Here is a 25,576-nt window from a genome sequence, read left to right on the forward strand (position 1 = left end):
GCTGTATTGCTGAGTTTTTTACCTGCGTAAAGTGAGTTTGCTTCTCACTTTAGCTTCCAGTGCAACTGACGAGAGAGAAATTTGTGGCAAACCTTTGGTACATTAATATCTTTTTTAAATATGAAATTAGATTTACTACATAGACAATGACACACGTGTAGCTGTTTTGACCAAATGAAACTACCGTCCCACACCTCAAGAAAAAAATAATGTTTGTTCATTTTTCCTACAGGCTATTTTTCCTACGAATAAAATAACACATTCCCAGTCTGGCGCGGTACACTTCCCCTGTGTTTCCCTGTTTTGTTACCTTATCTTGATATGCTGATTAAGTGTGAGCAAAGATTAAGCAAATTGGCCATGATGTTGTGCGTCTCAAAATAGCCCTCGAACGCTGCTGAGAGGCTTTGACCAGCGCTCGGAGGAGTAACAGAGGCACACATTCTGTTACTTTGGCTGTTAATTTATTGGTTAATTAAGCTGAAATGTGAGCTATAAGGTAAGATTTGTGTTTGTTAACCCGATGATTATTGTCTTTGTTACCTACAGGGTGTAATTTTGTCTGAATAGCTGATAATGTTTGAGGTGTGTATGACCTGTGTTTACAGTACTGTGGGTGGGTTACTATTAGAGCTACAGTTGATTACAATTTATTATGATATGGTTCCTTTAAACCATGTATGTTCTGTCTGTTGTAGACAAATATAAAAGAAATCTGTAAAGGCTCTTCATGATGTTTCTTTTAACGTACAAATTAAGCTATTTTCTGCTCTGTTCCACTGGCTTTTTTTTAGCACAACTTGAATAACAACCGCGTCCATGTTGTCTATCAACATGAGAACATCTTAATGTACGAACAACTTTAATAAATTGCCAGTTTATTAGGCACACTTAGGCCTTAATGCAGCCTTACACAGTCCTGTTGTGGTTTATAGACTTTCTTTTTCAACATGTTAATATTTATGAGGTTATGTCTCACTAAATTAAATATGTCGTTGTATGGAAATAATTTCTTTAAAACAAAGCATCTTCTTCATGCATGTTTGTGAACTGCTTTACTCTACTCATGATATAGTTGATATGCTAAACTTTAGCATATCAACTGTATCAACAGCTAAAGAAAAACAAACACATATTATTCATTAATAAAGAAACTGTTTGATAAAATCAACGAGACAATTAGGAGATAAAACTACCACTAAATGTAAGATGTTGTGATATGGTCCTATAACAGCATAGAGCTACTGCTAACGTAGCATTAGCTGGAATACAATATGTATGTGATTTAATTTGATCACAATGTGTTATAACGTGGAGGTCACCTTTTTAGAGGAAATATACAAAGATATGTTTTCCATGAATACTTTGCCAGACCAGAGGAGACCAGACCAGACTTAACTGCGACAGATCTAGTCACCTAATGTTAATAGTTGCTTTAAATCCTGACATGACCTGTGGAGTAAGCAATCCCTTTCACACGAAGGCTGTTTAAAGTAACACACTTCACTAACATCTACTGCCAGTGCATCTATCATACGATTACGATTTACATGTGCTGTCCTTAAATTCTGAATCCTAATGGTCTCTGTTTATTATTGCTAGCCACCTCCACGCAACATGAGCACCACACCGGTCCAGGAGCACCCTGCCCAGGGACTGTCCTCTGGCAGTGGGCAGACGCTACCCTCCCGACCCTTACAGCCCATCTCTGATCCCTCATCTTCCAAGAGGGTGTGCTTCTACAAAAGCGGTGATTATAAATTCAGCGGGCACCGCATGGTCATCAACGCCCGCACCTTCAAGACGTTTGACGCTCTACTGGACGCTCTGTCCAAAAAAGTGCCTCTGCCGTTTGGAGTGAGGACCATCACCACGCCTCGGGGAACTCATGTGGTCAAGGCTTTGGATGACTTACACAATGGGGGAGCTTACGTTTGTTCTGATCAGAAACGAGTGAAGCCACTAAATCTGGATGAAGTGAACCGGCGGCAAGTACCTTGGAACACCACCAGACCACTCAGCGCAAGGCGACGGAGGCGTCAAGGACTCAGATTTAGTCAGTTCGAGAGAAGGAATGAAGCCACCATCAGGCCAGCGAAGATCACAGAGAGGGCGGCGGTACGGACGCCAAAGAGGCTTGAGGTCATAAAGAACCGGGATCCGACTGTTAAACGCACAATTGTGCTGCAAAGAAGAACGGCACCGACTTTTGAGGCTTTGCTGGATTACCTTTCTCATATCCTGCAGTTCCCAGTGCTGAAACTCTACTCTTTGGAAGGCAGAAGAGTAAGTGGGTAGAATCAGTGGATCAGTGTTTAAGATAAATGTTTAAGCTAGATTCGAATCTTCATCTCTCAAACCTGCACATTCAAAAGAAGCAGCGAGTTAGCTAAGCATAAAGACACGAAACAAGCAACCATTTGAGAGGGCATATAGTTTTTACAGTACAGTCTACATTTTTAAATTTGGACTGAGTCAAGCTAGCACTTCTTCCTGGTTGACACTTGTTTCGCTAAGTAGCTATTAGCTCCGTCTTTGTGTAGAATGGACAAATAAATAAAAGCTTTAAATTTATATTTATAGTGATCTGAACATTAAATATACTGTATATTACATTATCATTTCTGAATGATAATGAGTATAATCCTTCAAATTTGATTGGAAAGCTAATGGCTACGGCTTAGAGGATACAGTTTAGTGTACTAGTAGATCTACCTCCACCTATATCGTCCTCAGCCACATTGTTAGATATAAAGGTGAGCAAGGGAGAATTGGATAATCAATTATCATCGGTTTATTTTAGTTAATTTTTAATGTAAAAACTAGCTAACTGCCCAGTGAAGGCTAGTTTTATAGGCAGGCTACTCAAACCAAATCATATTAGACTAGCCAAAATATATGTAAGAGCTGCAGAGTTTAAAATGAACCATTAAAAATATTGTTTTATGTTGACATTAGGCTTTTCTATCTGGGCCACGCCATGTGGATCTGTGGAACATGTGTTCTTGACCCTGATATAGTGTCCTTTCTATCTAAGGACACCTTAGGCCGTGCATTAAGCTAAGCCACTGTATGTCAAGTTCACACAAACAGGATGGTGTTTATTGTAAGGCTAAAACCCATAGGAGACAGGCACAACTGATATCCTCTATTTCTTCTCTTAGATAACAACTTACTTTTTACCTGGTTTGACAATTGATTATTGGTCCAAATAATCTCAGCCCCTTGTTCCTCTGTATCACATATTCCATATGGATTTTAGATGATCATTTATTACAGATTCTCAACTTAGTTAACATAGCTAAAATAAAACAAATGTTTGTGCTTAATTTTCTTTTGTAACAAATGTTTCAGAGATTAAGAATCAAGGCTTTTTATATATAACTTTACACTATATAAGCCTTCCAAGAAGAGCTAAGAGCTGCTATCTAAATGTCTACCCCATAGTGAGTTAACACTATAATCCTGTATGTCCTTCAGCAACAACAAGAAGAACCTTCATATTAAAGGTTTAAAAGCATCCAAAAACCGCTAGGACCTCCTCATTTATCGTGATTTAGGGTAATGTGTGGCAAGAATAAACAGCACTAATTGCTCAAACTGCAAGTGATATTGCAAATCTTCATACGAGTGGAACTAGTATAAAATGTGTGATCAGTCCAAATGAATTGAAGTGTATAAATGACAAAAATCACATAATGTTCCCTTTTATTGTGTGAAACGTGTTTGTGCTCTTCTTTTAGGTCGACGGTCTCACTGCACTGATCTTGTGTTCTGGAGTTGTCGTGGCAGCGGGAAATGAGCCGTTCAGATTAGGAAACCTTGGTTTTCACAGACCTGGCCAAGTGGGACAGTCTGTGTACGTGGAACCATCGATGTTACAACCAACAACACGTAAGTATTATTAAGTCCCCTAGGTATGATAAATGTTAGTATTCATGATATGATCTAAAGTATATTTTTAGAACAACGTAGTAAATAATGGTAAATGCTAAAAAAAAACTGTCAAAACAATGAAAACTCAACAAGCAGATGAACGATTTCAGTGATACAATAGTTTTGTTCTATTTTTAATAAACTGAACAATAAGAATAAAGTTATAGTTGTCACATTTGTTTGTCTATTATACTCCTAATGTCTTTTAAAAGCTCTTCGTTAAAGACTCAATTCATCCAAAATGTAGATTCTTTTTTTTTTTTCATTTATTTCTAGCAAGTCACTGTAGTTAGTTTTGGTTTTATCTAACATTAATCACCCTACCAATATGTACGGTAATCATTATGTAGAAATAAGTAACTTATAACCCCCTAATAATTGTGTGATGAATTGAGCATATTTGTCAATTTAAACTGAGGTTTGTCATAAAATTGTTTAATTCTAAAACTGTGTAATTAGACCCTAACCCTAACCTTTTCACCTCTTCTAATTCTCATCAAGTCTGAACAAATGAGGTGACATGCGGTTAGGGCCGTGGTTAAGTTTGTGATGGTGATGGACACCGTGTAAGAAATGTAGTTCACACAAAAATACTAGTTGTGTAACTCTGACTTTCTTGACTTGTAATTCTTTCTTTTAAACTGTCAAACACCATAATTATTGGGTAATGGGGTAATGCATGTAAAACTAATACTCAACCTATTTTTAAATTACATAAGAAAGCCATAAGAATTCTAAATCGATCAGAACCAAACAACAATTTAAAACGCCCTTACATTTTATGATTTAGTTGCATTTAGGGTGACACAGATAATGTACAAAGTACACAATAATTTACTTTGCGAAAGTACTCAGTGGCTGTTTGGAATTAAATTGAGTCCGTACTAACTGAGGGGATCAGGTGTTTTCAAAAATCCTAAAACAAGAAGTAATATTAAACAACAGTCTATTTCTTTTCGAGGTGTTAGCCTGTGGAATAGTTATGATGATGAAATGAAAATGTGTAGTTCAACTTACTCATTTAAAAACATGTTTAAAATCAAATTGTTACAAAAATATAGAAACTAGCTATGGAAAAAAAGTAATAATGATTTTGGTAGATGAAAGCTGAATGTTCTTGAGGATGTGTTTTTTAAGGATGTGTTGTTTGTAACAAGGATAGGCATAATAATGAGCATGAGCTTCATCCCTCATTGTATTTTGTGTATGTTGAAAGTAAATTTCATTTACGTACATTTTTTCCAGCTTTTATGTTCAGCATCACCCTAAAAGCAAATGAGCCTGTGACATCCAATTGTTTCTTTAAATACACCTGTCAAATCAATGTGAATACTACATGATTCATGTCTAAAAATGCTTTCTTTCTCTCTTTCTCCATCTCCAACCTGTATTTTCATCAAACACCTCCGAATCAAAGAGAAGAACAAATCTTTCTCCAGTGGAAGAGGCTCCAGGAACTTCTCCCTGTCGTCAGAGCGATACATTGTCAACCAGATAAACAAGTCTCAAACTGGAAGCATGAGCAGCCACCCGCATCACCACCACCATGAATCACCTGACACAGAAGTCAACCAGCGCCATACATCTATAGATACGTGCGGAAGTGAGAGGGTGGACAAGGATCATCCTCCTTGCATCCTGCCTCAGGAGGACGATATTGAAAAGTCTTTCCGCGTCAATCAAGACGGAAGCATGACGGTGGAGATGAAGGTTCATCTGACCATTAAAGAGGAAGAGATGCTCCACTGGACTACCACGCTCAGCCGCTCCAGCCTTAGCAAGAGGACAGTTTGTGCCTCTGCTTCTGAGTCAGGCAACAGCTCACCTGACTCAAACAACGCCGTTGCCAAAGCCTCCTCCTCTATCAGTGAAGATGAAATGAAAGAGGAGAACCATCCCGCCGCTGACGAGAGAATGTATGAAGGGTATACTACTTCAAGTGCTTTGGGCAGATCAAAAACAGGTTTCAAACGTACTCCTACGCCAGGACCTCGACACGTTAACAAGAAGGCATCTGTTGAGAGCGTGAAGATGGTGACGCAGTCAGGGGTCCAAGAAAGCACCCTGGGACATTATTCCTACATGGAGAGGACGGCCGACGGTGAGATGACTGAGGGCTACTGCGTTGTCAGACACAGCAGCAGCAGCAGCAACAGGCCGATACCGAAACCCCGGAAAACAGCGTCAGCAGGAGCAAGCAACAAATGCTCCAGCTCTTCTCTCAGGTCGGCAGGGGTCGCTGAAGTCCTTCAGATACAGAATAACGGCATGGAGGTGACAGAGACTGTGATGCACATCTATGAGAGTCAAGGCTGCTATGACAACTACGTTGCAAATGATGAATATAGTGTAGACGGTTTTCCTTTGCACGGCTCCACCCCAGCACCAGAAAGCAAACCATCCCCTGACTCAGGGCCTGGTTCATCTAGTAATGATTGTGATATAGATTGTAGCTGGCAGCCACCCACTGCTGACTCACTACGGAAAGAAGAGATGTTGTCGCTGTCATCAGAATCAGTATCTCTGCCACACAAGATTGCCAACAATGTGTCTTCAGGGACTGAGAATGAAGCCCAAACTCCGACGAACCCACAAATCCAGGAGACGATTAAAAATGACAAAAGCATGAAGAAGAAAAAAGTGATTAAGTCAAATAGGAATAGCTCAGCTTCAACAAGTGGCACCAATAAAAAACCAAAGGAAGGCACGTCAAAAAATAGCAAATATTCATCTACTGAAAAGATAAGCAGTGATGCCAGTGTGAGAAATAAGAGTTTGAATTCAGCAGAAAGTGCTAAAAGTGTTCAAAAGAGTAAAGGGGCACAAAAGAAATCAGAAAAGTCTCTGTCTACGAAATCTATTAAAGAGGAAAAGAAACCCAAGAGGGACTCAGCCTTATTAGGTAGCAGTGAAAACATGAAAATAACCCCTCCTAAGAGACAAACAGCTGCTAAGGACAATGGCCATAATGTAAATTCTCCAACTGGAAGACCTCAAATGAAAAAGAGCATATCAGATATTTTACAAACAAAGAAATCTAATTCGGCTGCCAAAAAGACAGTTAACAAGCCAAAATCCATGACCGAAAACATAATGTTATCACCTAACAGGTCTGCACAGCCGAGCGAGAGCATTTCGCTGCCTTCTCTCAATCCTTCACCCTCTGAAATCCACCAATACGTCGAGAGCTGGTTGGAGAACGTCAACCCAGAAGCAGTGCCATACGCAGAGGAGGCGGTCCCAGATGAAGCCGAACCTCGGACGAAGGTTGTGTTTCAGATCGGCGCCGACTCCGAATCAGATGAAAAGAGTGAATGCAAGAATGATTTGGACGAATACTGCGCGTACCCTGACAGTGCAGTCAAGAAATCTGCTTCTTGTCTGTCAGTTCCCCTTTACCACGAAGGGCCAGCAACCACCATGCTGCACACCGAACACAAAGCGCTGAGTTTATGTGTTTCGATGCCAAGTGTCAGGGTTGACCCCGTGCACCAAGAGAGCTGGCTGAGGTCGCACAAATCTGCAGAGAACCTCCATGCAGCTCACAGTGAAGCGGCTTCATCGAACGTTTTGAGCCCCAAAGCGAAGATCAAACCCGTCCTGCAGCAACTCTGTTCGTCAATTCAGTGCATCAGAAGAGCGTCTGACGGCAACACAACGTCCAGCCTGGAAAAGTCCCACAGTCTTCCGGATTTCCCAACACAAGTAGCCTCAGTGTTCGGCTCGCCGTGTAAGGCCTTCTTGTCGTTCTTGTCAGTCATGACTCTGAACGACACTGTAAAAGGCTTCGCGGCAGGAGGAGAAAACAGCCCATCAAGAACCACCTCCGAGGCCATGCTAATGATGCAATCCCTGCAGAAAATCTCCGGCATAGAGGACGAGGAGGAGCAGAGGGCGAGTCTGACTGATTTGCAGAGCAGAGCGTCTTCTCAGATGAGAGAGCGCTGGAAGGATTTCCAGGTTCTGAGGGAGAGGCTCGAGAGTGAGCCGCTTTCTCCCAAAGTTTCAGAAACCGAGTTTGCGCTGGACGTCGCGTCAGAAGTTGGCGATGTGTTTGAGGGTCAGCATTCGGCCATCGATGAGCTGATGGAAGAGCTGAATATGCCACAGGATCTCAGAGAAGAGATCGTGTCAACAATCCAATACGCTAAAAGCTTTTACCCTGTAGAGGAGAGCACGTTTGTAGAAACTGAAAGAAATCAGTCGGACTCAGAGGAAGATGTTGAGCAGTTTACGAAAGACTGCAACGGTGAAACGAAGCTATCACCGGAGCCGAGTAATTGTGATGCTGTTCATAACCAACAGACAAATATTATAAGACACTCAGATGACAATCAGGAATTACAGCAAGAAAGAGAAGAGTTATTGACATGTGAAGAAAGAGAGACAGAAGCAAATGGAGATGACCAAGTAGATGAGGGAGAAGGGGTGAAGATCAGTGAATGTGGGGATCTGAAAGAGATAGATGGAAACAATGAAGAGGAAGATGGGGAAACTGAGGAAAAGACGGAAGAAGAGGCAGAACAGAAGGCAGAGAAAGGAAGTGCTGGCGAATCTGTTGAGAAAGTTGAAGGAGGGTCAGAGGAAGAGACGGCAGCGGATGAAGAAGAGGTGAGGGAAAGATTAGAAGGAGGAGAGGGGGAGGAAATGGAGGAAGGATTAGTGGCCGGCGAAGCAAGGGAGGGTGATAGCGTCGAGGAGAGTGATGGGAGGGAGGGCGTGGAAGAGACAGAGGAGGAGATGAAAGGTGAGCCAGAGGAAGAAAACAGCGAGGAGGAGGAGGAGGAGGAGGAAGCTGAGGAGAAGCAAGGGGAGGAGATTATTCAGATGGAAGAAGAAGAAGACGTGGGTGAAAATGGGGATGAAGAGAAAGAAGTAGAAAATGTAATTGAAGAAATGTCGGAGGAGGAGGAGAAAAACAATGAGGAGTCAGATCATATTACTGAGGATGAGAAGGTAGAGGAGGTAGAAGAGGAAGAGGTAAAGGTAATAAAGGGAGCTAGTGAGGAGATAGATGAGGAAGAGGAGGTAGGAGATGAAAGTGAAGAAATGGAGGAAGAGGAGGAGGGGAAAGAGGAGGAGGAGGAAGGAGAAGCTGATGCATTTACTAGAACAGTTCAAGTAGAGGAGAAAGATATTGAGGAGACAGATGAGGAAGACAAAATGGAAGAGGAAACTGAGCAGAGAAATGAGGAAGATGAGGAAGAGGCAGATGAGGAGGAGGTGATTGAAGAGAGAAATGAGGAAGATGAGGAAGAGGCAGATGAGAAGGAGGTGACTGAACAGAGAAATGAGGAAGATGAGAAAGAGACAGATGAGGAGGAGGTGATTGGAGAGAGAAATGAGGAAGATGAGGAAGAGGTAGATGAGGAGGAGGCGATTGAACAGAGAAATGAGGAAGATGAGGAAGAGGCAGATGATGAGGAGGTGACTGAAGAGAGAAATGAGGAATATGAGGAAGAGGCAGATGATGAGGAGGCGATTGAACAGAGAAATGAGGATGATGAGGAAGAGGGAAAAGAAGAAGAGAAAGAACAGATAACAGAGGTGGTTATGGAGGAAAACACTGAAGCTGAGGAGGAGGACAGTCAGGAGGAAGATGAAAGGGAAAATGAGGAGGAACAGGAGGAGGAGGATATTGAGGTCAAAAATACAGACGACATTAGATCCAGGGAAGTCACAGACGAGGATGAGCAAGAAAGTGACAACTATACAGAAGATGAAAAAAAATGTGATGAGGTTGAAGATAGCAGGAAGAAGATGGAGAAAACAGGAACTAGTGAGGAGGAAGAATCAATAGTAGAGAAGGAAGCTGTTGAGGAGTTAGCCAGGCAAGTGGTCGATGATGTGGAAGGGGAAGAATTGAACGAGGAGTCAGATCAGGTTGAAAAGCCGTCAGATGATGAAGCAAAAGAAGGAAAGAACACAGAGGACAGTTGTTCAGACGATAGGGATTGTAAAAACGAGCTAGAAGAGGCTTCCTATTTGCAGCCATGTGCGAGTAGCAGTGAAGAAGAAAATGGAGAACGTAACACCGAATCCCCAATTAAATATTCCTCTGAGGGTTCGTGTGAGGACGACAAAGGCAACGGAACGGACACCGTTAACGAACTCGACGACAACGAGGAGGCAAGAAGCAACAGTTCAGCTCATCCGGCGGAAATTTCACAGGAATTACTTGACTTTGTGAACTACGCCCTCCAGTCCTCCTCGCTTATATTCACATACGACACCCTGGGGAACATCAGGATTGAGCCCGACAATGCTCGCGTCGTGCAAACTCCAATAACTGCGGTCACAAAGAGCAGAAAGGACAGTTCTTATGGTTTGAAGCGTCTCCCGAGCCCAAACACCTCCGATTTATCTGATTACAGACCAGAAACATCAGAAAGCGGTGGTTATAAGTCTCAGGAGTCGGTAGATATCGCTTCAGAGAGTGGAGAAGAGGCCCCAGAGAAACCTGCTCCAACAAATGTGGAGTGGAACCCAACACTGTCCGCTGCAAGTAATTCAAACAGCTCAGGGAGTTTTCCCTCCACTGATTCAGACACCAGAGCCTCAAGGGATCTGTCTTATTTCAGTGCTGCAAGCTCATTAAAAGCAGACGCCGAAGCCCCAACACAGGCCGCTCAGTGCATTTCATTTAACTCCACTGATGGGGTTTTGATTGATCGAGGTAGGTGGCTCCTAAAGGAGAACCATCTCATTAGAAAATCTCCTCCAGTCTCTCTGGGAATGTATGATAATCTGGACAGCACATCCCTGGACACCGGTCAGGAGAACAACAGCGAGGATTCCCCACCTCCTCACAAAACCCAGACCAACCTCCTCACAACCTTATCCTCGTCTGAGCTCGAGGAGATGGCCAAGCCTCAAACCCCAAAGTGCACCTACTTCAATATGCCCCACGGGAGCGACTCAGACCCCTTCCTGGACGAGGCCAGTGTCAAAAGTGGGAAAAAGGGTTCAGGCAGTGTCACTGGGAGAGGCTTCAGGGTGTCGCCTACCGTTGATACCTCTAAAACTTGGACAAACAGAAATGGCAGCCTGTCTTCGTTTGCATCAGTGGAGTTTAAAGTCCCAGACAGGAAAGTGCATCCTGAGGGGGAGTCCTCAGCTGTGGCCGAGACGAGAAGGACACCTGGTGGAGGAGGGAACGTATTGCGAGCGCAAGACTCACTGGAAAACCTGCACGTGAGATGTGGCCAATACTGTCCAATACTATGAAAGCAGGACGTTATATTCATCAAGAACTTTCACACAGTTATTTTTCTTGTAACAGAGCTAGAAAGGTTTTATTGTTTGCAGCCTCACCAGACTCATAGATGTGTGTGTGGTGACTGAGAAGAGTTGTGCCTCTTATTCCTGTTTTAATATAGACAAAAATATAAGTTTACACGTGATAACTTTATTATTGTCTTTCTAGTGGTGGTATATATTTTTACTCATTCAATGCTCCAAATTGTTGATCACTGTAATATTTATCATGACTATTGTTCGTTGAGATTAATGAAGAATGTGCAGTAGGTGTTCATTTCAGGATTTTGACAAATGATTGTGTCAGCTGAAAAACTAATTCGAAAGCAGCTTTAACTTACATAGGAAACAGTGGTGCAATATATATTTTTTTATTGTTGTGGCTTGAAAAGTCTTTGGTATTCTGAAAATATCTTGAGAAGCAACAGAAGCTGTGAGGATGAAACATGACAGACGCAATCGAAAGTGCAAGATATTTACCTCAGGATGTGGTTGAGACCAAAAACAGAGCAAAAAAAATAATAGATTTAAATTCGTCCGGTGTACTCAAACACCAAATGAATGATGACGGTGCTCTGTATCTGTAATAATCAACCTTGAATGTGAGGAAGAGAGCGTAGCATAGAGTAGTTTAATAGTCTAATAGCATAATAAGTCATATAAGTCAGATTTTTTTCAGAAAACAAGAAAAAAAATTAGCAAGCACATTGATATTTTTATTGATATTGAGTTACAATTGTAACAAAATGGCTTATTATACAATTATGCTATTAGCCTAATGATATAGTGCAACCAGAGAACATTAGAGAGAGTCTGACCAACTCATATCATGAGTGCCATGTTAGATACATCAGAGGGAAGATTAAGTAAAACCCTATGGGGTGGATGTACTATGTTGAAATAAATCGCTTATTTTCACCACTAACCGGCCCATAAATATTACTGCCAGCATCTGTCAATATGTAAAAGGTCCTCACTTACATATCCCAGCGTCTACTTACTTTAAATATCTTAAATGAGCCTGTAAAATAGTAGCCCAATCACCTCATCAGTCACAGAGCTGTGTTTACCTTCCCCTCAGACTCAGAAAACATCACCGTTTAAAGTTTGAAATTACTCAGAAAAATTACAAATATTAAGAAATAGTGAAAATTAAACCAGTCTTACTGCTATTTAGTATTATCATTATAGCATTAGCACGCTAGCCATAATAACTTAGGAGTAACCCAGCCATAGTCTATCTACATCTACATAAGTTACATGCACACGTGGGTTTCACACTATATATGATGGTAGCTGCTATTTTTCTAAACCTTTAGTAACTAGCTAGCATAAAGTTAGCATAAGGCTTGGTTAACTTCAAACTTCATTCATTTGAAAAGCGGTGTTGGACATTTTTAAGATAAAGGTTCACATTAATGATGGTATGACTTTATTTTACCTGCATAAAATTTTAACAAACAGTCATTTACCTCATAATAGGGAGAAATCAGTTGACATCTACAGTAGTTTTTCCCTTTAACCTTCTGCTCCCACAACTTTCTCCGTTTTTGTTCATGGTGGAGTTTCTTCCCTGTTTCCTGATCTTGGCATATTTTAACTTTTAATACAATTTTCTTCTCTGTTATTGCCACTTCTCTATCGGTGAATATTGATTAGACGTATCTAACATGGCGCCCATGAAACACGGTATCAGCTCAGAACCAATCATCATAGGATAGCTCAGACGGTTCATTCCCTAGTTGACCAGACTCTCTCTAATATACGGCTCTGAGTGTAACTTGATTCTGCTGCCCCCTACAGGTTTGAAGGTTCCATTACGCACCACCAGCATAAAACTGACATTCATAAATCTCGTCAGGTTAAAGTTTCATCAAATGTAAAGGTATTGAAATATTGGAGAAACAAGATCCTCGGGAAAAGCAGAAGAATGGGTTCCTGGGTTTTAACTTCCTTTTTGTGCCTTCTTTCAGCGCCACACGCTGGATGTGTAGCTGAAGTTGTCAACATGTACAACATGACAGCATTTTAACCGTGTTGAATGTGAACCTGTGATTAAAGCTCATTCACGCTCGTTTTTCAGATCAGAAACAACAAATAAAGACGACTGTGAATCAGAATAATTTTGCTCAGATAATTTAATAAATGATGATGATGATGATGATGATGATGATGAATGGATGCCACGTAACAGTTAAGAACCAAACTCACTATCAAACACACAGCCCTGCCTCCTAAAAGTTATATTTCGGGTTGAGATGGTGAAACTAATTTGTGATGATTGTCTCGAAGCTCATCTCTGGACTCGGCTGACATTTAAATTTTGCAAGGTCATTAAATTAGTGCAGCGTGTGACTTCTGAACGAGCCTTGGGCTATCAATACTGGGATTATTCCCGGAGTACTTGGCGTCTTCAGATGATCATGTCAAAAGTGTCAAAAACAAACAAACAAACCAAAAAAAACTCTTCAATATCATTCTGACTTTGGAAACAAGTTGGCGAGGTATGAGTCCCATCCACTCATCTTCAGGCCGGTGAAGATGCAGAGGAGAGGGTGAGTGTCATCTGCAGCTGTCAGTCAGAGTCAGTGATGCCCCCCCTCCCACCCCCAGTACCCACCCTGATACAGTCAGTCATATGCAAGTGACACTTGATGTGATCATCGCTGACAGTCCGGCTTGAAATATGTGTGACCAGAGGATAATATCCTGGAAGTAAGTGTGACCAGATGACAGCAGGTGTTAATTTGCATGCGGTTAATTCACTGGGGCAATTTTATGCTTTTTTTTTTTATTTGATGGCTCGCACGTGATAATTTGACAACGCTGCGAGGGGAAAGTGCTGGGAAATGCTCGAGCTGACCGTGTGCGGCGGGTGTCCCCCCACCTACCCACCCAGTCCGTGACCCAATCACTCACAAATGCACAGAGTGAGACAAAGAAACAAGGGAGACAAAGAGAGGGAGTGAGGTCTTTACAAAGTGACCATTCTGGATACTTTCCAAGGGTTTTGCCAGTCACTATGGAGATTTGGAAAACGGCCCCTGCAGTTTAATTCCTCTGTTGTTACTGTGGTCCAAAGGTATCCGGTGGAAGCTCGGATCCCCGAAATGAGCGCCTGTCCCTGCTTATTGTGCTCACCACTGACAGAAAAATACGCCCGAGAAATACAAATCACTGCAAGTGGAGAAGAGAAAATTCCTCATATTAGGTAAAGAGTAAGCAGGTGCCCAGTAAAATGTTTTACATGATACTGGATTCATTTGGCGTTTTACTGTGTTCACTGGCTTAGGTGGAGATAAGTTTTACTGCAGCTCACGGCAAAAAGGAAAAAGCTTTTGTAAATGAAACCACGTGAGAGGTTTAAACGGGCTTGTATAGTCGTCCACCAAGTATATACAGAAAAAACCTGTGTATCAATGCAGTGACTTCACAAAGAGGGGCCCTGGTATGGACATTTCTGTCTCATCAGTTAGATTTACTTCAGTCTGCTCTCCATGCGCTCACCCAAGTGCAACAAACACCTCCCTCCATAAATATGCAGTCGTGACCCACAGAGAAGTCCACCAATTAATCCAAAAAAAAAATGACTAAAGAAGGAGACACACTTTCCCAAATGCAGCTTTATAAACAACAAACAATTCACCAATTTGTCCGGGAGAGATTGTGAATCCGTCTCCGTTGCAGTTTCAGCTCTGGGAAATAATATTGGGGACGATTGCTATGGCTACCAGGAGCGCGGGTCGATGATTCACCATCATGGGAGATGAAAACAAAGGGCGCCTTTTTCGCTACCCCGGTGCCCGCGGTATTGAAAGCGATGACACCCAGAAACAAGATTTAACTTATCTGTTGCCCCGTCCCATTACGGGCCGACTGACTAATGTCGAGCCTTATTTGATTCTTGCTCTGCGCCTCCTTTAATTAGCTCCCCTGCGGCGCTGTCGCTTTGGAGAAGGAACAAGAATCTCAGCAGCACAGATAAAAAAGGACTAAATTCCAAACATTGCCAGGAATGGGAGCTATTTGGGCCACACTGTTGCACTGGCAAACACCGGGGCTACCAACAATCATTACGTCCCACCGTCTGCATTCTGTTGCTGCAGTTAGGTGACAGATCAGCAATACACAATCCCTGCACTGTTTGTGACAATCCCGGCCTCCTCTGTCTGCCTCTGTGGCCAACACTGGCAGAGAGGGATCATAATGGGCCTGGGAGCAGGAATTTTTATGGCCCCCACCCCTGCCTCTAAGGTTAGGTCATGTGAATCTCCATAGACAGTTTTAGCGATGGGGTCCCACTGTTTACTCACACTGGGTCTCCTGTATCACCGGCCTTGATGCTTTTCTGCTTCCTGCTTTAGTTATTTCTATTAGTTACTTTATACTCTAATTCTACATTTCAGGGGATAAAATGAGAACTTTTCGCTCCACTACAGCTATATTTGACAATTTAAAATTAAGAATGTACCGGTAAAGCCTCCTAATAAACCAATTACACAATGTCCACTTTAAAAACATTAAGTGCATTTTGTTTCTTATACTGTATATTTAAATTTTTGAGTACATTTTGTATTACTGGACATTTATTTGTTTCTGAATAGTATCACAGCTTAGTGCAAGTTTTTCTTGAAGGATCTCCATCTCCTCTACTAGCGGAATGCAGCTAAATTTATTAATATTGGACTAATGTAGGCAACAGTTTATATGACTATATTTCAAACCTTCACTGACTGAATTCAGGATCAGTTTATCAAATGTGATGCACGTTACCCAACCCAACTGTCTAAAGTGTGTAAACATTATGTTTGCATACAGGTTGATGAATTACAATATTCCAGTTCCTAGGTCTTCAACAGGGGGTCAGCGACCCCTACGGGGTCCATGGGGGTACTGCAACCAAAATCCTTGGTTGATTAGACATTTTACATATATATATATATATATTTCCCCCCAACAAATTTAAATTTCTTTAAATACACATTAACGCAAATCTAACATATTTTAGTAAAGGGATAAATGGAGGCAGAAGACGTTATCTTTCAGTCAACACTGCAGTGTTAGCAGAAGAGAAGCTAACAGTGCAGTGAGCCCCAAACAGGCCTACTGAGGCCAAAGTGGATCACTTTTACACTTGAACAAGAAATAGAAATAAAGGTAATAAGAAATAATAATTGAACCTCAGCATTATTAACCTCACATTGAATGCAGAATGATAATAATGTATATTTATCAGTTTGAGGGTCCTTGGCCTGAAAAACATTGAAGACCCCTTTTCTAGTTAACTTAATTACTTAAAAATCTTCTCTCCAATTAGCTACAAATCCAAACTAAGATATTAATTGAATCATTTACTCTACACTGACAGTTTAGTGGAGATCCCTTTACATTTAGACTAAATGCAATTTAACTTATGATGTTCAGTCAGACAACACATCTCTCTAGATTATTAATGTATAACATTAACAGACAGAATCGTTTCCAAATTAACTTCAAAGCTAAATCACTGTCTTCTCATACTCTTGACCTTGTGATTTATTTATAATAGAATGGATTAGAGAAAAAGAAAGTCATGGTGCTACACTTAATTGGTGGTCCTTTTTTAAAATGTTGCCATATTCCCATGTTTATTCACGTCATGGGCATAGTTATTGACTTAGATTTAATATGCACCTTTTTAACAACCTTGCAATGAGTTTGATTGATTATCAACTTTCATGTACTTTTATGGTGTGGTTTTGTCTTCAGAAGCTGTATATGTGTAGGTCACAGTCAAAACTAATACCGTAGCGCACAGGTGTCAAACATATGGCGGTAGAGGGCCCGATCTGGCCCGCAGGGGATGAATTTGCACTTTACTTTTCCTAGTGTCGAAGGAGGATACCTTCCTCTCCTTCAGCCCAGGATCTTTATACCTTTTGGAAAGGATAGTCCATCTATGCACTAATCACGTGACAATTTCTCACATTTTGGTTATTTATTTGGTACACAGAAAATAAGTATTGACTTCAGCGCTGAGACTTCAGTCAGTCCACCTTGGGGGTTACAAAAAACAAAGGCCCCCCTCCAAGCATACACAGTACCCTTATTTCACCTAGACTCCGCCCGTAAGACGATAGGGAGTAGTGCTGCCTCAGTGAGTTTGTCAGTGAGTTTCTATGTGTAGCCAGTTAGCTTTATCTGGTTTCCGGCGTATGAAATATTGGAATATTGGGGTGCAATGTATCCTAGTCTGTGAGCAAGCTGCAGCAAAGCGGAAGATAGCGGAAGTAACATTCTTCATGTTTTTTTCCAGCGTTATACACAGGCTGAAGGCCTTACTTTACCCCTTACAACCCAACACTAGGTTTCACACAATTTTAGTCAGAGCTGTGGACATAACACAACATTGAGACATACAGAAATTGCACTTCTTTTTCCTAAGAAGCGTCTGGTTGTTGATAAAAAATTTTGTAATACTGCAGGTCATTAAATGAAAATACTTTCATAATGTACTGTACGTGGCCCCTGAACGAACATGAGTCCCTGCCGTAGCGTAAGGACAACTACTATGCAACCAAAACTGTAAAACAGTCTTAAACTTTACTCAGCCAAAGCTACGCTCTAGTTTGACATTTACAACTGCATTTCTTTCCTCCCAAAGATCAGAGCAGCTGAGTTCATCCCTGCACTGTGACATCTCAGGGGCAGGATGCCAACATCAAATCACTGTGGCTCGCCCTCAGCCGCGGGCCGGGGCAAAAAATAAAATGTGAAAATCTTTGTGAAAGAAATCTTTGTGCAGTCAGAGTGTCATCTTGTGAACAAACATTGCTAAACCGCACCGCATCGCAGCTCCCTTACAGACGTTTTGGGTTTTCTACAGAGCGTAGGACAGCCAGCAGCGGCACTGAGGCGTGGCTGGGGGGTGTAGAGTGTCACTGGCTCAGCTCTGCTGCCCTGCGTCTCCCTTCAGAACCACTGAATCTCAGCAGCAAGTCAGCAGCACTGCAGCACTGACGGCCCTGTGTGCTGAGAGAGGGGGAAAGGCAGAGGGAGGGAGGATAGCAGTCTGGTTCTTGGGGGGGTAAAGACGTATGTACCCCAAGTCTAAGCTAGGGAAGTCTTTCTTTGGGTAGATAAAGAGGTGCTGTGGAGTATTGTTGTTGCATAATGGGGCCTTTATACGGTTTAATGGGGTTTATGACTCGCCATTGCAAAATATGCCAATATGTCTACATTTCGGCTTTTTTTTGCTCCGTTTGCCTGTCCTGTCTGCACATCTCTAGGAGGAAAGAGCTTTTTGACTTGAGTCTCTATGAGATGTGTGTTTATTTTCTGTCGCAGGGGTCACTCTGAGGAAATGTGGCGCTCCAAGGCTGTGACCATCCCCCCAACCCCCAAGTAATGAGTGACTTTGAACCTCTCTGTCTGCAACAGCATCAGAGACTTGTGATGTCCCTTAAACTCAGTTAACGACCGACACGCTGTTTTAACCCCCTCTGATACATCCACCCTGTAATGATGAGTACTGATAATACCATTAATAACGACAGCCAGGAAGTCTTGTGACACAATGCTGCATAAAAATGAATAAAGAGTTCCAAGTAACTTGACCGAAGAAGGAGTTTATGTAATATCAGGAAAAAAAGCCTCAGCTTTGCATTGCTAAATCCATATTTCACTTGTGGTCAGACCTCACGTATTCTGACTTTATCGTGCGCAAACAGCTGGCCTGAATATTGATCCACAATCTGTATCTATGGTGCTGAAAGGGACCAGATACAGAGATATAGATGTGTGTGTATGCGTGTGTGTGTTCCGCTTTGTGATTGGAGTCTCACGGTGTCACTCAAGTCGCCTCTAAGTTATTTGCATAAGGAGGAGACTATAAATGTGTAATGGTTTAGGAGACGCCCTCCCAGGCGCACTCTGCTGATGCTTTCGGGACGAGAACTACTGTACTAGATCAGCGACATTGCTCTAGTGACCGATTGTCTGAAAAGATACAAGTCAAGATGTCCTACAGATCAGCTCCGCACTCATCTTACAAAAAGATGTTCGGAGGGGAAAGAACCGCGGTCCGGTCCGGCTACTCCAGCCGCCAGTTCTCCAGCCCGGTGCGTTCCTCCCGGGTATCCTTCGGGCTGTCATCCGGCCAGAACATTTACGCAGTGAAGACCCACAGGCTCCGGAGCAGCGCGGCCATGCCCCGGCTGGCCTCCGAGAACTTGGACTTCTCCCTGTCCGATGCCATAAACACCGAGTTCATCGCGAACCGCACCAACGAGAAGGTGCAGATGCAGTCGCTCAACGACCGCTTCGCCAACTACATCGACAAGGTCCGCTTCCTGGAGCAGCAGAACAAGATCCTGCTGGCCGAGCTGGAGCAGCTGCGGGGCAAAGGCACGTCCCGGGTCGGAGATCTGTACGAGGACGAGATGCGGGAGCTGAGGCGCCAGGTGGACCAGCTGACCAACGAGAAGGCCCGGGTGGAGGTTCACCGGGATAACCTGGCGGACGACATCGACAGGCTGAGAGAGAAGTAGGAGGCGTGGCACTCTGCTGTGGTTCCATGTTTCTTTTGTTGCGTTTGTGTGTGCTCAAAGCCCATCCATCCATATAAATATATATATATATGTAGACCGTTATCACTTACAAAGATACTCCTTTGCGCAAAAAGTGTCACAGATTTGAGTTTGAGCTCTTGTATTTCCATAAGTGGAAGAAAGGAGACAGCTGGGGAGGAAGAAAAGAGACGTCATAGCCCCTTTTTCTTTTTTTTTTTTGGATGAAAGTCCAAGTTGCTGCTAAAATTAAACGTCTGCTTTCTGTGTGTTTTTTTTCAGGTTGCAGGATGAAATGTCCCAGCGCGAAGAGGCTGAATCAAACATGCAGAGCTTCAGACAGGTACAGTATGACCCAGCTGATAAAATAAAGCACAACTATGACATCAGGGAAAACTTTTATTCGGTTTCAAATTTAAAAAAGAGGGAAATCTAGCTCTTGGGCCCTGCGCTATCCCTTCTTCTCTGCTATTCTTGGTTTAATAAGGGTCCAAAGCCCCAAAGAGATGCCTGTAATGTGTCCAACAGTAACGAGGTGTAAATGCCCCCTTTCTCTCCTGAGTGGTCTCTATCTAATTACTGCTCATGAGCTGCAGGGACCTGAGCCCTTCTTTGATGACACAACAGAAGATTCAGTCCGTGAATCCAAAATAGCCGCAGAGCAGAGACTGACCCCCGGCCGCTGAGTTAAGTCAGGCCTGCAATGAGAGGAGCTCTTTTAAAAGTACGACTGGTCGCAGTGAATGGGGCCGGACACAGGTTCGACGTCAGTGTGGATCCAACGTGTTTATCAGAGCGAGAAGACGAGCCACCGTGTGATCCGGCTGGCTTGTCCCGGGACAGCGTCAACACAGGAAAATCTCTTTATGGTCTTGCCAGAGATCGTTTCCTATCCCTGGGATTCACGGTGAATGAGGAAGAGGTGATGAGTCATGCAAATAGTTTCAGAGGGGATAGAAAAAGCAATCTTAGCTTTAGTCCATGAAAATGTGTCACTTTATTCTAACATATTACAATGAATTGACACATTTTCATGGGTTTCAGAGCCTTTAGTTATCCATACACTACGCGATGATGACTTTGTCTGTGTGAATGGCAGGAAGGAAGTCCCCGTAACCCGCCTCTGTGGCACACAGACAACAATGCAGGGCCCACGGGCAGCTCTTGCTCAGTCAGGCAGACAGTCACTCTTCCAGCCTTGGGCTTGTTTGGTGAAACCCTGCTGAATGGCGCACTTTGTTTGTGGCATTAGCGCAGGGGCAAAGCTGCTTCATTACCTCAATTAGGAGCCCGTCAACGCCCCGACAAAGCGCGGCGGCGCTGCAGCTAGCGCGTATATGTGTACGCAAGAGGTGAGAACAATGAAGAAGGGTGGAACTGCAGACCTGCAATATGTTTTGCCTCATGTTTAATTCAGTAGACCTACAAACTGGTAAGTTAGAGCTCCCAGGACAACAGGGGGATTTCTACCAGAACGACCAGGGGAGGATTTTGGAGTAAGAATGCAGTTAGGTAATAAATGGGATTAAGGATCTCTGCTTTGTGGTTCTGCATGTTCTGCCTCTTTTATTGGACTCCAACAGGAATTATCTGGAGCCTTTTCTCAGATATAAAGTGTGGAGTTATAAAGTTTAAAAACAATGCAGCTGACAAACTCCATCCCGTAACATGTCTTGTAGATGAGAGAAAAAAGGGAGAAGTGACGTGTTTCTATGTGAACATTTAAAGGTTTAAAATACTATACAATAGAATTACTCAAATCTAATAGGTCCAGTTCTTGAGTAAAGTCACTTTCTTCTATTACAGATCTGTTTTTTATTGTTTTTTATTCACTCATTGACCATTACCTAAAAACTGCTCCATCATATATGTCATTCCTTAGGTAACACCTCCTAGCTTGTTACCAGGATCTGCACTGACACATGTCATATGCCTACACTTGATTTTTATTGGATGCATGTGTCTGTGACCTTGCCCGACTACACAGTAGGTCATTTGTGTATGTGACTGCACTTTAGACCATGTGAACAAGCTTTTTTTTTTTTTTCGCGTCAGCAAACACATTGTGCATAATTCATGTCACCTTCACAAGTCACCTTATTAAGAGTCGGTGTTGCGGTGCAGGACGTGGACAATGCTGCGCTCGCCAGACTGGACCTGGAGCGGAAAGTAGAGTCTCTCCAGGAGGAAATCAACTTCCTCAAGAAGCTGCATGATGAGGTAAGCTTCCCTTTTTTTTTTTTTGTGAGCACAGCTGAGTCACTCTACTGCAGACATGCTCTACTGCCCAATAAGTGAAAAAGCATATTTAGACTGTGCCAAGTCATTTGAAATATTTGTTAATCTGCTTAAGAACCAAATTAGCGGGGATTTCTCAATGTTGCATAAAATGGTGCGGAGTACATGAAGACTAACTGCGTGTGCCGTTTGTGCGTACTTGCTCTGCTGATTCCTGTTGCAGGAAATGCTGGAGCTGCAGAATCAGATCCAGCAGCAGCATGTGCAGGTGGACATGGAAGTGGCTAAGCCTGACCTGACAGCTGCTCTGAGGGACGTCCGTCTGCAGTACGAAAACCTGGCCTCCAAAAACATCCAGGAGTCAGAGGAATGGTACAAGTCCAAGGTATGGAGGTTTAGTAAAATCCACTGATGGTGTGAGGTCATGCATTGGAAGAGCATTGGAAGAGCAATTTTGAAGCTCAGTGTAGGTGGCTCTGGCCGTAGCCATCTTGGCAGGGCCTGATTATACCTAAAATCTGGCTAATTAAATGAATAAATAAATACGCCATGAGGTGGAGTTTGAGTGGAGCCGATGTAGGGAGGTGATGCTGAGGCAGACAGCTGCAAGCACCTCAAATAAGCCACGCCCTAATTTATGCATACCCCCCCACACACCAACACTACCACCATATAGTTCTCAGGACCATAGACAGTATAATGGATGTGGAGCTGCTCCTTAAAAGTGAAGCCAAAGCAAGTAGAGCTCCCCCTGGTGACTGGCTGCAGTATAGGTCATAAGCCCCAGCGCCTCCATGTTAGTGGAATAAAATGAGAACAGTATATAACGCAACATTTCTTTGTAGCTGGTGGAGGCAGAGCAGCGCGTAGTATAGACCGGTCGGGTCATTGGTTTTGGAGCCTGCCTCCAGTGGCCACTTGAGGAACTGTAGTCTTCAGCACTACTGTTACTCAGGGGTTGTTACTAGATATAATCCTAGTTTCAGTACATTTCAGATAAAATTTAAATCATCTATATAATGCACAACAATATTTTGAAATAATCAGTGGACCACATGAGAACTTGAATGTCAAAGGCATCACTTGTTGCAGTGAGAAACCAGTGGAGATGCATCACCTGACTCTGCAGTTCCCCCGAGCGGTTTAATGTCCTTCAGCTCTTTGTTTTTGGCTTTACAACCCACAGCTTTGCTGCGCTCATTGCTTATTTAGATGTTCAACCAAAAACCTCTAAAAGTTATTCACAAGCTCTTGAACATAGTTCAACGTTTATTTATCAAAGGAATTTTTGAAAAAACGGAGCAATGAGGAGAGTAAATAAATAGTGGACTTAACTTTCATCTGCTGGCTTGGAAAACATGATTGTGTTAGTACGTGTAATTTAATTCCACAAATCAATGTGTAATGTGTAAATGGCAGCATTTGCAATGGTTTTGATTATAAATTCCAACTTATTTGCTTCCAGTGATGCTAAATAAAAACGATCCCGTCAGATAAACACATTTCTTGCCAACACTGCACCAGGATGGATTCTAATTTTCTACGCTATCCTCATCAATTCCAGCTGTGTTCATCTCGTCTGTTTTGCTATGTGCTCCATGTTTCTGTCCGGCCTGGGACTGTGTATTCATTCCACCCAGAGAGAAATTGTCACATCAAATGTTTGCATTGCTAATATTTTCTTATTGATCGTATACACCACACCTGCCAATTTCCTCCTGAGTTTGTTCTGAGTTCGTTGTCACTTATCTCACATAAACTGCATTTATTTAATAGAACGGTAAAACTCGTAAAGACAAATAGGAAATGCTGCTCCATCCTCCAAATCTGCAGCGTAATGCCTGTCACAGCCTCATCTTTCATAATTTACACACTGCCACGCAACCTGTCATATTTGTTCCGCTTCACCCTCTCGCTCGTCATTTATTGAACAGCTGGTTTTTCTCCTCTCTTACTTCCAGTTTGCTGACCTCACCGAAGCTGCAGCCAGGAACAACGAGGCTCTAAGAGTGGCCAAGCAGGAGGCCATTGACTACAGACGCCAAGTTCAGGCGCTTACTTGCGAGGTGGACGCCCTGAAAGGAACTGTGAGTGTGCATCTTTTGTCTCGCGCTGTGGTGTAATGGGAAAGGGCAACGTCACGTACAGGTGGAAGCAAACAAATCAAGCTCGGTACTAAAAGCTTGCCAAGGTCGCTGCAGATGGGGTGGGCGCCCCCCGCGTTTTGTCTTTTATTTATTTTCGCTGCCTGAGAGTCGTCTCTGTTCCCTCTTTGGCTGCCGTCCCAGAACGAGTCCTTGGAGCGCCAGATGAGGGAGATCGAGGAGAGCTTCTCCGTGGAGACGGGCGGCTACCAGGACACCATCGGCCGCCTGGAGGAGGACATTCACAACATGAAGGACGAGATGGCCCGCCACCTCCGGGAGTACCAGGACCTCCTGAATGTCAAGATGGCGCTGGACATCGAGATTGCCACCTACAGGAAGCTCCTCGAAGGAGAGGAGAGCAGGTGACGCGTGAAGAGAAGCTGAAATCAAAGGAGGAGCGTATTCAAAATGCAAAGATGCAAATATTAACACATGGGTCTGTCATTTTTGCAGGATCTCCACCCCCCTGCCCAACTTCTCCTCTCTAAACCTGAGAGGTGAGGTCACACGCCGCACGTCGATGCCGGTGCTTCTTTATCACTGTTTTCACACTTACTTCTTTCTTTCCTAGAATCAATGATGGATTCCAAACAGCACATTGAAACCTCGTCAACCAAGAAAGTTCTCATCAAGACCATCGAGACCAGGGATGGTCAGGTAAGGCCTTTTCAGTCAGTGGCTTAATTGTCTCTCGTTGGAGCTCGCTAAAGCCTCTGCTCATCCCTCAGGTGATCAACGAGTCGACCCAGAACCATGATGACATGGAGTGAACGGCGCCTCCGTCTTTGCCAAACGACCAACGAAAGCAATAAGAAGAGAAGAAAACCCCATTTCACAGGAGCTACAAGCAACGCGAACCAACCAACAGCACAGACACAAACACACACACACAAAAAAAGAAAGCTTCGAGAAGTGCCTTTACATGTGATGATCCAGTAACCCTGTTAGTTGACACAGACTGTATTTTGCTTCCTACTCTTGTCACACTTGTTTAGACTCAACAAGGAAATCAGCACAACATAGCAAATCCTCACCGAGGTCTACAAGAATCTTTCTTTGTAACCAAAGTAGTATTTTTGATCGATGCAGCATGCACGCCCCAGGGAAATCTGTATGCTAAAGATGTCACAATTGCCTGTACGCAGCAATAAATCATCAAGACTGTAACTCAATGCTTTGCACGAGGTGTCAGTGTCTCAGAATAGTTGACATCATGAACTTTGCACGACCTGTAAAATCTAAATCTAAATTTCATTAATCTAAATCTCATCTAAATTTTCAAGTGTCCAGTCTAGATTCCTTCATCCCAAAGAAGGCGCTCAAATGCACAACATGCTTTATTAGTTCGGAGACTGAATATTTCTATGTTTATACGAATGCAGCTGTTTTTATTTATTTGGAATTCACAAGTTGTCAGGACGGACGCGTGGATTCGAGCAGGGACAAAATAAT

General features: G+C 43.0%; 2 protein-coding genes across 2 annotated transcripts; both read left to right on the forward strand.

Moving 5' to 3' along the window:
• Positions 1-304: 304 nt before the first annotated feature.
• LOC125010646 (oxygen-regulated protein 1) lies at positions 305-13,299 on the forward strand. The gene is made up of 5 exons (XM_047589407.1): positions 305-499; positions 1,603-2,286; positions 3,744-3,894; positions 5,354-9,219; positions 9,325-13,299. Exons 2-5 carry the CDS (start codon positions 1,618-1,620, stop codon positions 11,161-11,163), a joined length of 6,525 nt encoding a protein of 2,174 aa, XP_047445363.1. The 5' UTR covers positions 305-499; positions 1,603-1,617; the 3' UTR covers positions 11,164-13,299.
• Positions 13,300-19,073: 5,774 nt separating this feature from the next.
• On the forward strand, positions 19,074-25,296 carry LOC125010239 (vimentin A2-like). The gene is made up of 9 exons (XM_047588663.1): positions 19,074-19,717; positions 20,022-20,082; positions 21,864-21,959; positions 22,201-22,362; positions 23,939-24,064; positions 24,266-24,486; positions 24,578-24,621; positions 24,696-24,781; positions 24,853-25,296. Exons 1-9 carry the CDS (start codon positions 19,191-19,193, stop codon positions 24,892-24,894), a joined length of 1,365 nt encoding a protein of 454 aa, XP_047444619.1. The 5' UTR covers positions 19,074-19,190; the 3' UTR covers positions 24,895-25,296.
• The last annotated feature ends 280 nt before the right edge of the window (positions 25,297-25,576 follow it).

Source organism: Mugil cephalus, chromosome 7 (genome assembly GCF_022458985.1).
Source record: "Mugil cephalus isolate CIBA_MC_2020 chromosome 7, CIBA_Mcephalus_1.1, whole genome shotgun sequence".
Taxonomy (NCBI): Eukaryota; Metazoa; Chordata; class Actinopteri; order Mugiliformes; family Mugilidae; genus Mugil; species Mugil cephalus.